Genomic DNA, 13,942 nt, shown 5'->3' with positions numbered 1-13,942 from the left:
AAGAAGCAGCAAAAGTTTGATCTCAGGGTGACTAAATGGCATCCCTTTGATCTTTGCTAACTTAACCGTGTTATCAAGAGATTCTCAGCAAAAAGCACATTAATTAGTATGAAATAGGGATGGAAGAGAGAACGAGGTGATTCAGCTGGATGAAAATTGTAGTTTATTAGTGAAACAGAGAGTTCACATATGATGGGTGGCTGGGCAGTCAGGTCCTGGTTAGCAAATCGGCAATCATGTTGTGGGATGAGGCAGTGGAAGAGGTTGGCGGCGTATCTTACAAATCTGCAACCATTGTTGCTTGAAAGAGACTTCAGTGTTTACCTTACATAAGCTCCTGGAAATATTCTGGCTTAGCTCTCTGCCTAGCCTTGCATATGTACATGACTTTATGTAGTTTTTGACTGTGACATGATGATACTTATTTGTAATCTCATGGGAGGTGGAGGTGAAGGCAGGAGGTTTAGGGGATAAAAGCCATCCTTAACTTCACAGCAAGTTCAAGGCCAGATTCAAAATCACTGCCAACAAAACAGATCTCTTTCTTTCCAACCTTGGGGGCTGAGGTAATCACTTAGCCTGTCTGTATTTCTATGACATGACCTTCATGTCTTGCTCTCTTTATTGTTAAATCATAAATAATGAGGTTTTGTATGTGTGTGTGTGTGTGTGAATTGTTTTCTTTGTTTCTGAGTGTTTCAGAATGGACTAGTCTTGATCCGAATGGATCATAGCAGACTTTGTGACTCATTTTCACTTAAAGAGTTTTGCAATGTATTTCCGACATGACACACGTAAAAACACAAGTGCTCGAAATAGAGAGGTACGGGTCAAAGTGATTTGCTGTTAGTTCCTTATTATTCCTTTTGCTACATTTCTGCCTTTGAACACTAGATGGGACTAAGATGTGGCAAAAGAAATGAGTTTGGAGCCTTCCAACTTCTGAGTGAGGTGTTGTTTGCTACCGACAGAGTATAAGAAAAATAGGTCAGAGGAGGCTATTCTTACTTTCTCTATTGAGACGGTGACTTTCTCTTAAATGGTGAGTTTAATCAATTATGGTTATGAGTAAGGTGTTATGTAATATTCAGGCAGTACATAATATGCTGTAGATTTCCTTAACTGTAATTTATAGAGGAATCAAGTATAATCAAAAATTAGTGATATTTATTGCTCTTGCTTTGAAATAAACCATTGGTCTGGCAGGCACTTTACAGTTATATTTGATTGACAGAGGAAATAATTAAATGAGTGTGTATTTATTATTTTTTCGTTTTTTATGAAGCTATTTATAAATACTTCCTTTTTTTCGCCTACAAAGTATTTTTATTGTAAAGAGAAAATATAAATTGCTAAAACATCATAGCCATCTATTTAGTATAATATAACATAACAATATTTTAGAAAGAAATAAGGAATAATTATTTCATGTATTGAAATATTGCATACTACCCCATAGATATGTACAATATTTTGCTTTGTGCATTAGTTATATAATTTAATGTAAACTTAAAAGAAAATTGTTCCAGTACTCTTTTTAAAAGGAGATTGGTTGAGAGAGGAAAAAAACGTTGTTTCAGAAGGAAGATGTAAGTTCCAGTTTTGTGACATGATTCTGCTGAGCTTCTGTCTGGATACATGGCAATTGATACTTTGGAACGTAGCTTCGGCTTTAAAATTTTTGCATCTGATGCAACATGAGAGTACTAATCTGGGAAAAGCAGGCTTCGGAGGTTCCTAAAATGAGGAGTTCGGAGGAGGGGAATATAGCATGGTTCTTTTTTGTTTGTTTGTTTGTTTGGTTGGTTTGATTTTTCAAGACAGGGTTTCTCTGTGTAGTTTTGGTGCATGTCGTGCATCTCACTCTGTAGACCAGGCTGGCCTTAAACTCACAGAGATCCGCCTGCCTTTGCCTCCCAGTGCTGGGATTAAAGGCGTGCGCCACCACCGCCGGCAACATGGTTCTTATTCTAGACAGACAAACAGCCCTTTTTGTAGCACCTGGGCAGCAGACTAGTCCATACAAGCTGCTGGAGTAGAAATACTTCCTTAAAGGGACTACACCATCAGTAAAAATCCATAACCAAAATGATGAAGAAAAGCTGAGGCTATCCAAATAACCCTATTAATGTAATTCTAACAGTCCATCCTAAGGAGTTGTATGTTAAAGAGTCTTTTATGAAAATAGACCAACTTGACATTTTTATGTGCATGGGTGTTTGGTCTGCATATGTGTCTTTGTGTCATGTGCATGCAAGCTCCCTGATGGCAGAAGCAGGCATCAGGTCCCCTGGAACTGGAGTTCTAGATGGTTGTGAGCTACCATGTGGATTCTGGGAATCGAACCCAGGTCCTCTGGACGAGCAGCAGTGCTCTTAACTGCTGAGCCACCTCTCCAGCCTGAAGTTACAAGTATTTTCTCCTGAAGTAAAAAGCAGCTTTCAATAGTGGTTTTGTCTTCTCAGCGTGTTCCTGTTGAACACTGTGCCCTTGAGGAGCATGACTTGGGAGGTGGTGACTATACTTATCTCAGTCACTCCAAATAGTTTTTAGAAAGTTCTTCAGCTTTTACTACTACTTTCCAGCTTTTCTTACCTCCAGTCATTGTTACTTCCTGGTGTTCTACCTTCTAGTTTCCCATGGAGAAGGTCAGGTTGAGATTCCAGCCTCTCTCAGTACAGACACAATGGATCTGGATAGAAAGGGAGACTGGACTCTGGACCCTAGTGATCTCTAGACCACCATTTCCCAAGCTGAGTTTTGCAGAACAGTCATGTTCCATGTTTACTGATAAAATACGATGTCGTAACTAATCACCTCCAGGAAATGCTGCTTTAAGATTATTCAAAGCTGGCTTCTTTATAGTATAACTTTACAGTCTTTTTTTTTTTTTTTTTTTTTTGGTCTTTCGAGACAGGGTTTCTCTGTGTAGCTTTGCGCCTTTCCTGGAACTCACTTGGTAGTCCAGGCTGGCCTCGAACTCACAGAGATCCGCCTGGCTCTGCCTCCCGAGTGCTGGGATTAAAGGCGTGCGCCACCATCGCCCGGCTTTACAGTCTTTTGATAGGCTATGTACTGACATTCTCGAAAGTGGAGTATCTTGTGCTGTTTTGAAGTATCTTGACATGTGACGTATATTTGAACTCCAGTGTCAGGTCTGGTCTGGTGTCTGTCTGTCTCTCTCATCTCTGTCTGTCTTCTTCTCTCTCTCTCTCTCTCTCTCTCTCTCTCTCTCTCTCTCTCTCTCTCTCTCTCTCTCTCTCTTGTGTGTGTGTGTATGTATGTAGGTTTCAGAAACTTGTTATCTTTGAGAGCACAGAGGGGGAAAGGTTCTAACCATTTTTTATAGAACCATGCTGTGGTGTGCCGATGGGCTTCTTGGTATTCTGTAATATTTACTGTAGCTGGCCCCCTGTAAAACAGTCTCTGTCTTCTTCCTGTATCCTAGTGCAGGTCGAATCCCCTTCCTGCCTACCGTGTCTGCGCTAGAGACAGGGCCACCCCATGCTGACTGGTGTGACTTTTCATTTGTGGCTGTCAACACCAGCTGGGCCCTCAGTCCTTGCCTCTCTCTCCTTGTCTACTCCTCCAGACTACATTTCCTTCTGACTTTCTCCTCTCTCAGACTTCTTACACTCTAACTCTGTCCCCTCTCCAAACAGATGTTTCCTTTCTTATTTAACTGAGAAAAAAAAACAGTGAGAAGAGACGCCTTCCTCCTGCACCTGCCTTGGCTCACCTTCCCGCTCTCCGCCTGGCTGACTAGCTCAGCTGCTCCCCTGTCCCCCCTCCCCCCACTGACTCCTTGACCTCTCCTGGGCACCAGTATATCACCCTCTCTGATGAGTCCTTCTTACCGGTGCACACGCGAGGGAAGAGAAGTTCGTTTTAAAACCCGATGTAGCCTTAGCATGTGGGATGCCCCCGTCACGGGGGTTTGTTCAGCAGCTATTTCTTTTTTAACTAATGTATACTTCTTGCCTTGTTTAAAAACAAAACAAAACAAAACAAAACAAAAACCCAACTTTTATTTTCAAGTAGTCTTAAACTAGAAAATAGAAAATCCCCATATATATCCTGTTAGGTTTCAAACCTGGGATAATGGCTGAAGTGCCTATTTAACATATCAAAGCAGGTGCTGGCCTCCAGGTTCTCCCTGAATTCCTCAGTCCCTTATGGGGCACTCATGGCTGGCGGCCCCTCCCCATCCCCTAAATGTCTCCAGCCCAGGGGCTGGGCTGTCCTTCCCACAGATGCTCCCCATATAATCCAGCAGTTTTGGTTACCTCTCCTCTTTGGGGCCTCCTGGCTGCTGCACCTGGTTCCCCTCTTTCTCCTCCCCCTCCCCGCCCCGCTCACGTGGCTCAGGGTCATGTCCACTCTGGACTCTCCCAGATGTCCCTGCCTCTGGCTATGCTCTCCCACATATATATATATAATAAACCTTCTCCTCCACCAAACCTAGGAGCAGTCATGTCCTTCTTAATTTCTTTTTTTCATTCATCTGGTCCTGAAACCTGGGACCAGTCATGTCCTTTCCTTTTTCGTTTCTTTTTTTCATTCATACCCCACCCCGTGTCTTTCAATTTTCCAACTTCAGCAGTGAAACAAATCTTCGCTTTTGCTCTCTGATGCCTCACTCTGCTGCTTCCATTTGTAACTGGGCGTCTTAAGTCTGCTGTCACTGTCTCCATCACCTCCTCTCCGTTCTCTCTGAACCCCATTTGTTCTCGCTTTTGGGCTGTGCTCTTGCCGCTGATCCTAGAGACCTTTCTGCCGACAGGTCCCGTGACCAGCCCTCGCTTCTCCCTTGATCTGTAGCCATTGCATCCGGCTGATTGCTTCTGTTACTTCACTTTCTAGGCATCTGACATGGGCTTCGCCCCCTTCTCTCTCTCTGGATTGTCTCAGGTCTGCTCCTGGATTAAGTATCATCCCAATTGCTGATAACTCCCAAATGGATACCAGGCCCCCAATCTTCTTTCTGTGTGAACGTTAGACTTTCATGTCCATGATTTATTTGACATTCTTTCTTGTTTGTCTAACACGTTTTTGCTAATCATGCCGACAGCAGGAGTGTTCAGTCACCACTTGGGATGTCCCAGCTGTTGCTAACAGCCATTCCTAGCCCTGGAAATGGCCCCTACATTCTTGTTACCTATGCCCAGAACCTTGTAGTGTCCCGACTTCCTCTCGATCACATCCTATATTCAATGTACTGACAAATGCTCTTAGTTCTATGTTTAGATTGTTCATCTAAACCCGATCACTGTTTTCACGACCTCCTCTGTGGTCCAGGTCACTGTGATCCATTTGTGTCCCCTTGTAACTGCCTCTTGCTTCCAGGAAGGATTACTGTTTGCATAATAGTTAAAATTCTCCCTTTAAAACACAGATCAGGCTAAGATACTCCTCTGCCTAACACCCTCCGCAATGTTTTACTTCAGTCTTGATTAAAATCCTCCACTTCGTTATGTAATAAGTGGCCTTCCATTCTGACATCATCTTGTATTTTGTTTCCTTCAGTCTGTCCTTCCCTGTCTGTGATACAGCACTCCTAGGATCCCCTCATCAGAACCCTTGGACTTGTCTCTACCCAGGATAGTTTCCTCTCTATGTTCGAGTGCCTCACTTCTCTCTTTCAACACATCCTTCAAGTATTTGCTCAAATATTGCCTCATGAGAGGCTAGACTAGCCTCTATAGAGGAGCGCCTTTGGAGTCTCCACCTATGCCTTTACTTCACGTGTCTGCTCTCCTCTGTGCCAGCCATAGCTCATAAATTTAGGCCTGTGATGGCTGCAACGGTACTGAACACGTGCAAGCTTAAAGTAATATAATCGCCCGTAACACTTCGGTAATATTTACATCGTACTAGCTATTTTAAGTAATCCTGGGGTGATGCACATACAGAAGATCCAAATGTCACACCGTTTTATATAAGGTTCTTGAGCACCTCTGAATTGTTATCTTCAGGGATCCTGGGCTTTTATTTCTACAGTTCCTTTCTCCAAGGCTGTAAGTGCCACAGAAACAAGGACTTACACTTAATGTACGGTGGCCATTTCCTCAGGGTCAGTCCAGTGCCTGGCAATCAAGTTTGGACATATTGTCCTCACTTGACACTTAAAAGAATGAGTGAGCAGATAAATGGGTGAAATACATTGCATGCCGAGGTAGGGAATTCTTAGAACGAGTGGGGTGAGGAGCAAGGAATCCAAAGCACCAGCATTGTGTGCTGATAGGAAGAATCTGTACTTAATTATAGTGAGGATGATGGGCCAGAGAAAGCAACAAAGGGAAGAAGCGCCTCGTTTTATACTCTGGAATCTGCAATTCTAAGGAGTAACTGAGATAGCATGCTGTTACCATTTCTGTATTTGTTTATTTGCAGGGGACCTTCTGTTAGTCTATGGTATCTAGAAGCATTCCACACTCCCGTTATAGGATAAGGCCATTTATACTGTGTGTGTGTGTGTGTGTGTGTGTGTGTGTGTGTGTGTGTGTGATTTTAATTTGCAGGAAGCCTCTGCAGCCGTAGATTCCTACATGGAGTTCTAAAGTTCTTTAGCGCTAGTTAACCTTCCCTGTTCTGTTACCCCACCCCCGCCCTGCCCCCCCTGCCCCCCCAACTCCGTTTAACCCTCCTAGCTCTATTACCCACTTTCCTCTTCACACCACACATGTTCTGTCCTCGAACACTGCCTTTCCCACGGCCCCTTACAAGTTTCCTGATTTTTGTAGGTACTCTAGCATGCTGGTTTTTGATAGTGACCATGAGCCTTAGATATGCTAAAATAATTTTAGCTTTCCTTTTACATAGTTTATTTTCTCCCATGATGCTTCTAAAGGATGCTCTCTTGGTACTTTTTCTGCATTTGAAGTTTTAGACTTTAACAACATTTTTTTTCTTGAGAAAATAAAACTATAGTGTCAAATCCACATGATATTTATCTAGCAAAAATACACTATATGTGTGAAAACTTCATACATATATTTATATGAAGGATGAAAGATCCTTTAGAATTTTTTTTTCAAATTGGATAAATTGTAATAAATAGAACTCTTGAATGTGTTCATAATTGCTAATTAATTTTCCTCTTAAAACTTTCTCACAGTATTTGCCTGTCTCTCTAATAATTACAGCTTTTTCATTTATATAACTTGCAGGTGTGAATCATCCAGTCCACACATTCATCCCGTCGGTTGGTGTAAAGAACATAGAAGAACCCTTATTACTCCACCAGGTTTGGATTGATAATGTGCCTATGTTTTTCATATACTTGAACAGTGGACCATGTTTTTCTGTAAAGAGCCAGATAATAGATACTTTTAATTTGGTGTGTCCTGGAGTCCCTGTCACAATTGTTCGGCTCAGTCGTAGCGCGAAAGCAGCCATAGGAACTGAGATAACACATAAATGTGCGTGTTGTTGCTGTACTTTACGAAGCCCTGCAGCCACTGCTGGCCGAAACTCTGACCCCTGATAGAGCCTCATACTTTAAATATTGGCGTCGTTTATCTCACAACCTTACATTGTCATCTTCTTTGACAAAGTTTGTAAAAATAGTTCTCTGTTTTCAACTTGAGAGTCGTTTTGGGACTTAATTATATTAGTGCACAGTTGCTAAACTTGGTCAGATAAGGAAAGTAGATGTGGTCTTGAAGGTGGAGCATGGACCGCATTGTTGAGGTCAGCTCTGGCAGGTGTGATGTTCCTGTTGAAGTGAGAGCTTGTGGCCTTAGACTTTTCTACTAAGTTCAGAGCGTACCCATTTGCTTTTGTTTATGTTGCTGTGATTTCTGGTTCCGCCGTAGGTTGCTGCAGCTTGTGCTAGCTAGTATCTCTGTTCCCTGAAGCTTTTGGGGGCTTGTCTGCCAATAGTGTGGAGCCTTCTTATTTTACTCGTTTTCTCTTTGACAAGAAACAGTATAACTGCTGATGAACAGTGTCCTTGTGGTTTTACAGGCTAAAAAACAGATGCATCAGCGTCATCATAATAAGGACTGTTTTTGAACATGTCACTGTTGAAAGTATCATGCTCCCTACAGGTAGGAAAAGGCAGGGTCATCAGGTGACATGAAGCCCTACTGCTCCAGACCTGGTGGCTCAGTGCATATTAGAGTAAAGCAGACCACCTTGATCACAGAGAAAAAAATGAGACCCGGGTTTCCTGGCAGCTAGTCTGTGGATGGAGCCTGCAGCATATAAGATCAGCCCCAGTTTGCAACTTCTCGAGATAGCTTCATTCCATTCAAACAGCTATCTATGTTTTAAGATTCACCTCCAGTTCCTTAACACTCAGTGCCACACTCAGAACACCTGATTACAAACGAGGGAACCAACCATTCCTATTACCTGCCTATCTAGTCCTTTTTACTGTCAAAGTTTTCGTGTGGGTGGAAGGGAAGAAAGGAGTGCCTATTTCCTGACTAATTTTCATGGCTAGTTTGAAGATGAAAGAGATGTAAGTAGCAAAGAGTTAAAGCAAAACATTAATAGTTCTGTGGCTCGAACCTGGAAGACGGCTTCGGCTGGTCCTCTGGCAGCACCATCATGCAACCTGCCGTGAGGGTTCTTGCTATTTCCCAGTTTATTATCAGTTCTCTCATACACACCACTATTTTTGTCATAAGCAGAGTCTGGTAAATAAACAGTGAACCAGTGAATAGCGGGTTCCTGATGCTGTCCCTGGGAAGGGATGTGTGTGGTGTTATTGCTAATTTCGTTTGTGAGACCCAAACCAGGTCATCCATCGCCTTTCATAGACTTCTGTGATGGAATGGAAGAAAACAACAATTTTTTTTTTTTTACAAGCTTTTAAAAGTACAGAACTGTATGGGAAAACGTCCAAGTATCAGAGTATGTTTTTAATGGCCCAGAACTGCACACCAAAGATGACGAAAATGATAAATTCAGTCTTACATAAATCTTACCACATTAAAAATAAGTAAAAGCAAAAATAAAAACAACAAATCCCAGTCAAATTATGAACCTAGTTTACCATGCCTGCACTTGAATGGTTCTTTACAGAAATGCACTTTCTCTTTGGTTCCTTTTCCTCTAAGGGCTCAGTCTTACCTCTTGTCTGAAAAGAAGGGTCTAACCATTCAGTTTCCTTGGACAACTTTTCTATCATCTTTATAATATCATGCACAGTCTGTCCATATCCTGACCAGTTCTCCTGGCTACACTGTGTTCGTGTATTATGTAAATATGCCTGTCTTTATTGTCCCTTCTTTGAAGTTAAAATCCTTGCCTTTTAAAAATAATTTTGAATACACACACAGACACACACACACACAAATACACAAATATGCACTTATAAATTGAAATCAAGAAACTGCATATGAAAGAAAATATGTGATACATGTCTTTCTGAGGCTGACTTATTTTACTCACATAGTTGTTGTTGGATGTTTTTTCTCTTTTACTCTCTTTGGGGTCCCACCACCCAGCTCCCAGATAAATCACACACGGAGGCTTATTCTTAATTACAAATGCCTGACCTTAGCTTGGCTTGTTTCTAGTCAGCTTTTCTTAACTGTAAATTACCCCATCTGTCTTTTTCCTCTGGGCTTTCTCCTCTTCTTACTTCTGTGTATCTTACTTTCACTCTTACTCCATGGTTTGCTGTGTAGCTGGGTGGCTGGCCTGTGGAGTCCTCCTCCTTCTCGAGCTACTTCTTCTTCTTTCCCAGATTTCTCCTTCTATATATTTATTTTCTCTGCCTGCCATCCCTGCTTATCCTTTCTTCTACCTCACTGTTGGCCGTTCAGTTCTTTGTTAGACCATCAAGTGTTTTAGACAGGCACAGTCACACAGCTCCACAAAGTTAAACAAATGCAACATAAACAAAAGTAACACATCTTAAAATAATATTCTCCAACACATAGTGATCTCTGTTTCCACCCATTTTCCTAAGACTGTCATAATTTTATTTCCTCCTTAGCTGAAATTCCACTGTGTATACCTGCCATATTTGCTTTATTCATCTGACAATGGACCTCTAGGCTGGTTCAGTATTTGGGCTAAAATGGGTAGTGTTGCTCTAAACACAATGCCTGTGTCTCTGGCAGCCAGACTTGTACTTCTTCCAGGTTTTAAAAGTACAGAACTGTACATGGAGTAAGGGTGGCTTCACCTCATAGTAGTTCTATTCATAGTTTGTACAGGAACCGGTGGCACACTAATTTCCATCATGGCGGTGCCAGTGTGTATTCCCACCAGCAGTGTGCAAGGATCTGTCTTATTCTCCCCAGTATTTCTTGATGCTTATTTTATTGATATTACTCATTCTGACATTAAGGTTTTTAAGGGCCTTATCTGAATCTATTAATTTTTACTGTAGGGTGAGAGATGAGGACCTATGTTCATTCTTTTATGTTTTGAGAACTTTTATGTCTCTGTTCACCAGGAAAATTGGTTCATGCTTTTTTTCTTGTGTGTGTGTGTGTGTGTGTGTGTGTGTGTGTGTGTATGTTTACCAGGTTTTGCGAATCAGAGTGTTGGCTTCATGGAGTGAGTTGGTAGTGGTGCGGCAGTTTCCCGAGTGAGCTCTTCTTAAAAGATGTGGAAGAATTAGCAATTCATCCGCTCTGGGCTTCCTCTGCTGGGAGGCTGTGTGGCTTCTTCGGTTGGTAGCTTGTGCGTTTGTTTGGTTGTTCACAGCTTCTTCCTTTCATTTCAGGAACTTACACATGTCTCAGATTTCCCCCCTAGAAGTCCCTTGTCTTTTGTGTTTGTTTGGAGTATGCACTCCAAGGTTTCACTAATAATTCTCGGGATTTATTTGTAGTTTGTTCTTAGCTCTTTGTTTTCACCTGTAATTCTATTATTGTGGATCTTCATTCTCTTCTGGTTAGTTCTGCTAAAAAAAATTGTCAATCCAGTTTAATTTTTTCAAAGAACCAGCTCTGCTTGAGTGGTTGACTATATTGTTCCTCAGTTTCCATTTCATTAATTTCTCCTGGGATCTTTATTATATCTTGTACTTAGCACATTGGAGTTTTAGTTTGCTTTTCTCTTTCCAAGCACTTACGGTCTATCAGGTAATTTATTTGGAATGTTTCTGAAGTTTTTTGAAGATTTATTTATTTATGTATTTTATGTATGTGAGTGTTCTATCTGCATATGCAGTCATTAAATATGCTGTAAAATGCATGTGTGTGTGTATATAGGCTTGCTATTTCCTTTCTAATTACTTTGAGACATCCTCCGGTGGAGAGAAGTTTCAAGACCACTTCCAAACTCATTTGTACTTCCACTTGAGCCAGAGACTCACCCAGATCTGACAGCTGTCCCCACAATGTCCTTTATGCAAAAGCACCTGCCATTGCTGCTCAGCTGCAGACGTTTCTGGTCCCCAGTTAGACTCTTCTTGACAATTACAATCTTAGTAGGCGTGAGACTTACGGACTAATCATTTTGTACAGAGTGATGTCACTTGAGTAGGATGGACGTTTCCTCATGACTGGACCCACGTTGTACATTTGTTTGTTTTGTTTTTTGAGATGGTCATACCAGGTAGGCATGCTGGCCTGGAACTCACTATGTAGACCAGGTTCGTCTCAAAGTCACAGAGATCCACCTGCCTCTTGAGTGGTGGGACTAAAGGAAAGCACACTTACACACATCTCCAAGTTGTACTTTTTTTTTTTTTTTTTTTTTTTGAGAATATCACAGTGTTTTTATTATAATCCTTTCAAGGGCACAGCATTTCAGTCTTTTTTTTTTAAAACCATGAATTAATCAAGGAGATATTTACTAGTCTTTTCTACCAATACTTTTTTCTCGAAGTCTTTGAGATTTTGCAATTACTTCCCATCTCATCTGTCTTTCAGTAGTTATACCGTATGCTAATATTTCTATTTGGAACTAATTGCTGTTCTAAGTTGACAAATGTTAATGGGTAATGGTAATTTTATTCCATCTTATTCCATCTATTTTTGTATATAATTAATTGATATTCTTCTGCAAACATTAGCTTTTTCATTTCCCAGTTATTCATCTGGTTAATGTATTTAGTAGAACTGTAGATTATTAACTGTATCCGAGAGTTTATTGTTGATTTCATGTAGGTAGTTGTTTCAAAGATGTACCCAGTAGGAGCTCTTTTAAGCTGGCTTCTACCTTTTTCACACACTTGTCTTGGTTTCTGCAAACTGCTGTCTGGAACAGCTAAGGGTATCGTATACTCACTTGTCTTGTCCCAGCCCTATAGCCGTTCTTTCGAAGACTTTTTCTTTTTCTTTTTTTTTTTTAAGTGGAGAGTGCTATTTAGAAACCTGATCTGGTTGCTATTTGCTCAGTGCTAGTAGGGTGATGCTCCTACCAGGAACTCAGTGACTGTAGGAAATATACATCCTTAAGCATATGAAGGAGAACTTTATATTCTTTTCTATTTTGGCACTAGTGTGTGTTAAAACAATCCTCTTAGAGATACCATGGGCCCTGATTGACATCTCAGAACTATTGGCTTCATTTTAGTTTTCTTCTGTCCATGTTTATACCTGTTTCTCAGTTGGGTAGAAACCTGACTTCCATCATAACTAATATATTTGCGGATTTTGTAAATCCCCTTTCTGTGGCAAATTTTGCACCCTAATAAGCCACTGTTGTGCCTGCCTAATGGATTTGGGGGCTCTAGAGGAAACAAAAGGCAGCAGGGAGGAGAAGTGGGGTTATTTTTACACATACTTTAAAAAATACTCTGTGATATAGCCGTGTTTCTTTATTGAGCCTAACAAAGGAGGAGTTATCTGAAATATTTCATAAATAGTACTTGTAAACCCCATGTGTTATTTCACCATTTTAATAAAGCTATTTCCTATAACCTCATCTAAAAAGTACAAAAGTCAGAATCAATGGTAAGAATGGAACTAATCATTGTGAACATGCTCTGGAGGAGCGTGTTTTCCTGGGGGCGGGCGCCTTCTTTCCTGGGTTACACTGCTGATCTGTCATGATTTTTCTAGGACAGTTGGGATTCTGACTCCCCTCTGCATGACACCCTCATAGGATTCGTGTTTTTCTTTATTTCCCAGGCTATTCACACATGAAACACTTTTCTTGGGATAAGTACTTAGAAGAAACCAATTCTTTACCTGCTCCTGCAAGAGCTTTCAAAGTGGTGAGAGAGTTTGCTTTGTACTCCGTCATTTGTGGGTGTTGAGGATGCCGTTTATTCACGAACACTTCAGAAACCAAACTGGTCTCCAAGCTGACTTCGGAATGAGAAGAAGCAGGAGGCCAAAGAAGATACTTTCAAAGTGTTTCAATTTTGAAAGTCAGATTGTTCCTGTGGTTTCTGTACGTGTGGATGCACGTGTGTTGGGGAGGCAAGCATAGGGGTGGATGCCGAAGAACCTTGAATGTTGTCCCTCCGATACTGTTCACCTTGGCTTTTGAGACAGGGGGTTTCACTGGCTTGAAACTTACCAAGTAGTTTAATTTGCTGGTGTGAGGCACAGGGATCTGCTTCCCTCCACCTCCCTCCCTGGGATCACAGGTGCACCACCATGCCCACTTTTGAAGTGTGGATTCTAAGGAGCAATCTGACAAGGCAAGCACTTTACCAACTGAACTATTTCCCAAGCTCCTCAAATATACTGCTTTATACTTGATATTTTCTCATGAATTTATGGGGAAAATAAATATACTAAATAGCTTTGTAAGACTCAGGCACTGGACACATTTGTCAGCCTAATATTTGAGAGGTAAATGAGGAACCCCACAATTCAAGGCCAGTCCAGGCTATGTATGAAGATCCTGTTTCAAAATAAAATACCATTCTTTTAAACATGACCCTGTCTTCTGTAGACAATTTTCTTCTTTAGATGATACTTTTATGCAAAAATTGCTAGAGTTTTTAATAGTAGACTTAATTAGTAAATATAGTTTAAGGTAGAAAGAACATCATGAATGTTAAAGAGAAAAGCCA

At 41.1% G+C, this 13,942-nt stretch overlaps 1 protein-coding gene across 9 annotated transcripts in view; it reads left to right on the top strand.

Moving 5' to 3' along the window:
• L3mbtl3 (L3MBTL histone methyl-lysine binding protein 3) overlaps window positions 1-13,942 on the top strand; it is a 114,778-nt gene that overhangs the window by 56,106 nt on the left and 44,730 nt on the right. For all 9 annotated transcript variants that reach the window (XM_052751238.1, XM_052751242.1, XM_052751236.1 and 6 more), the window contains 2 exons: window positions 7,170-7,246; window positions 13,047-13,132. In XM_052751238.1, the coding sequence (XP_052607198.1) occupies window positions 7,170-7,246; window positions 13,047-13,132 (163 nt within the window). The remainder of the gene's footprint in view (window positions 1-7,169; window positions 7,247-13,046; window positions 13,133-13,942) is intronic.

Source organism: Peromyscus californicus, unplaced genomic scaffold (genome assembly GCF_007827085.1).
Source record: "Peromyscus californicus insignis strain IS unplaced genomic scaffold, ASM782708v3 Scaffold_22__1_contigs__length_63687245, whole genome shotgun sequence".
Taxonomy (NCBI): Eukaryota; Metazoa; Chordata; class Mammalia; order Rodentia; family Cricetidae; genus Peromyscus; species Peromyscus californicus.
This window is presented reverse-complemented; position numbering and strand designations above follow the sequence as displayed.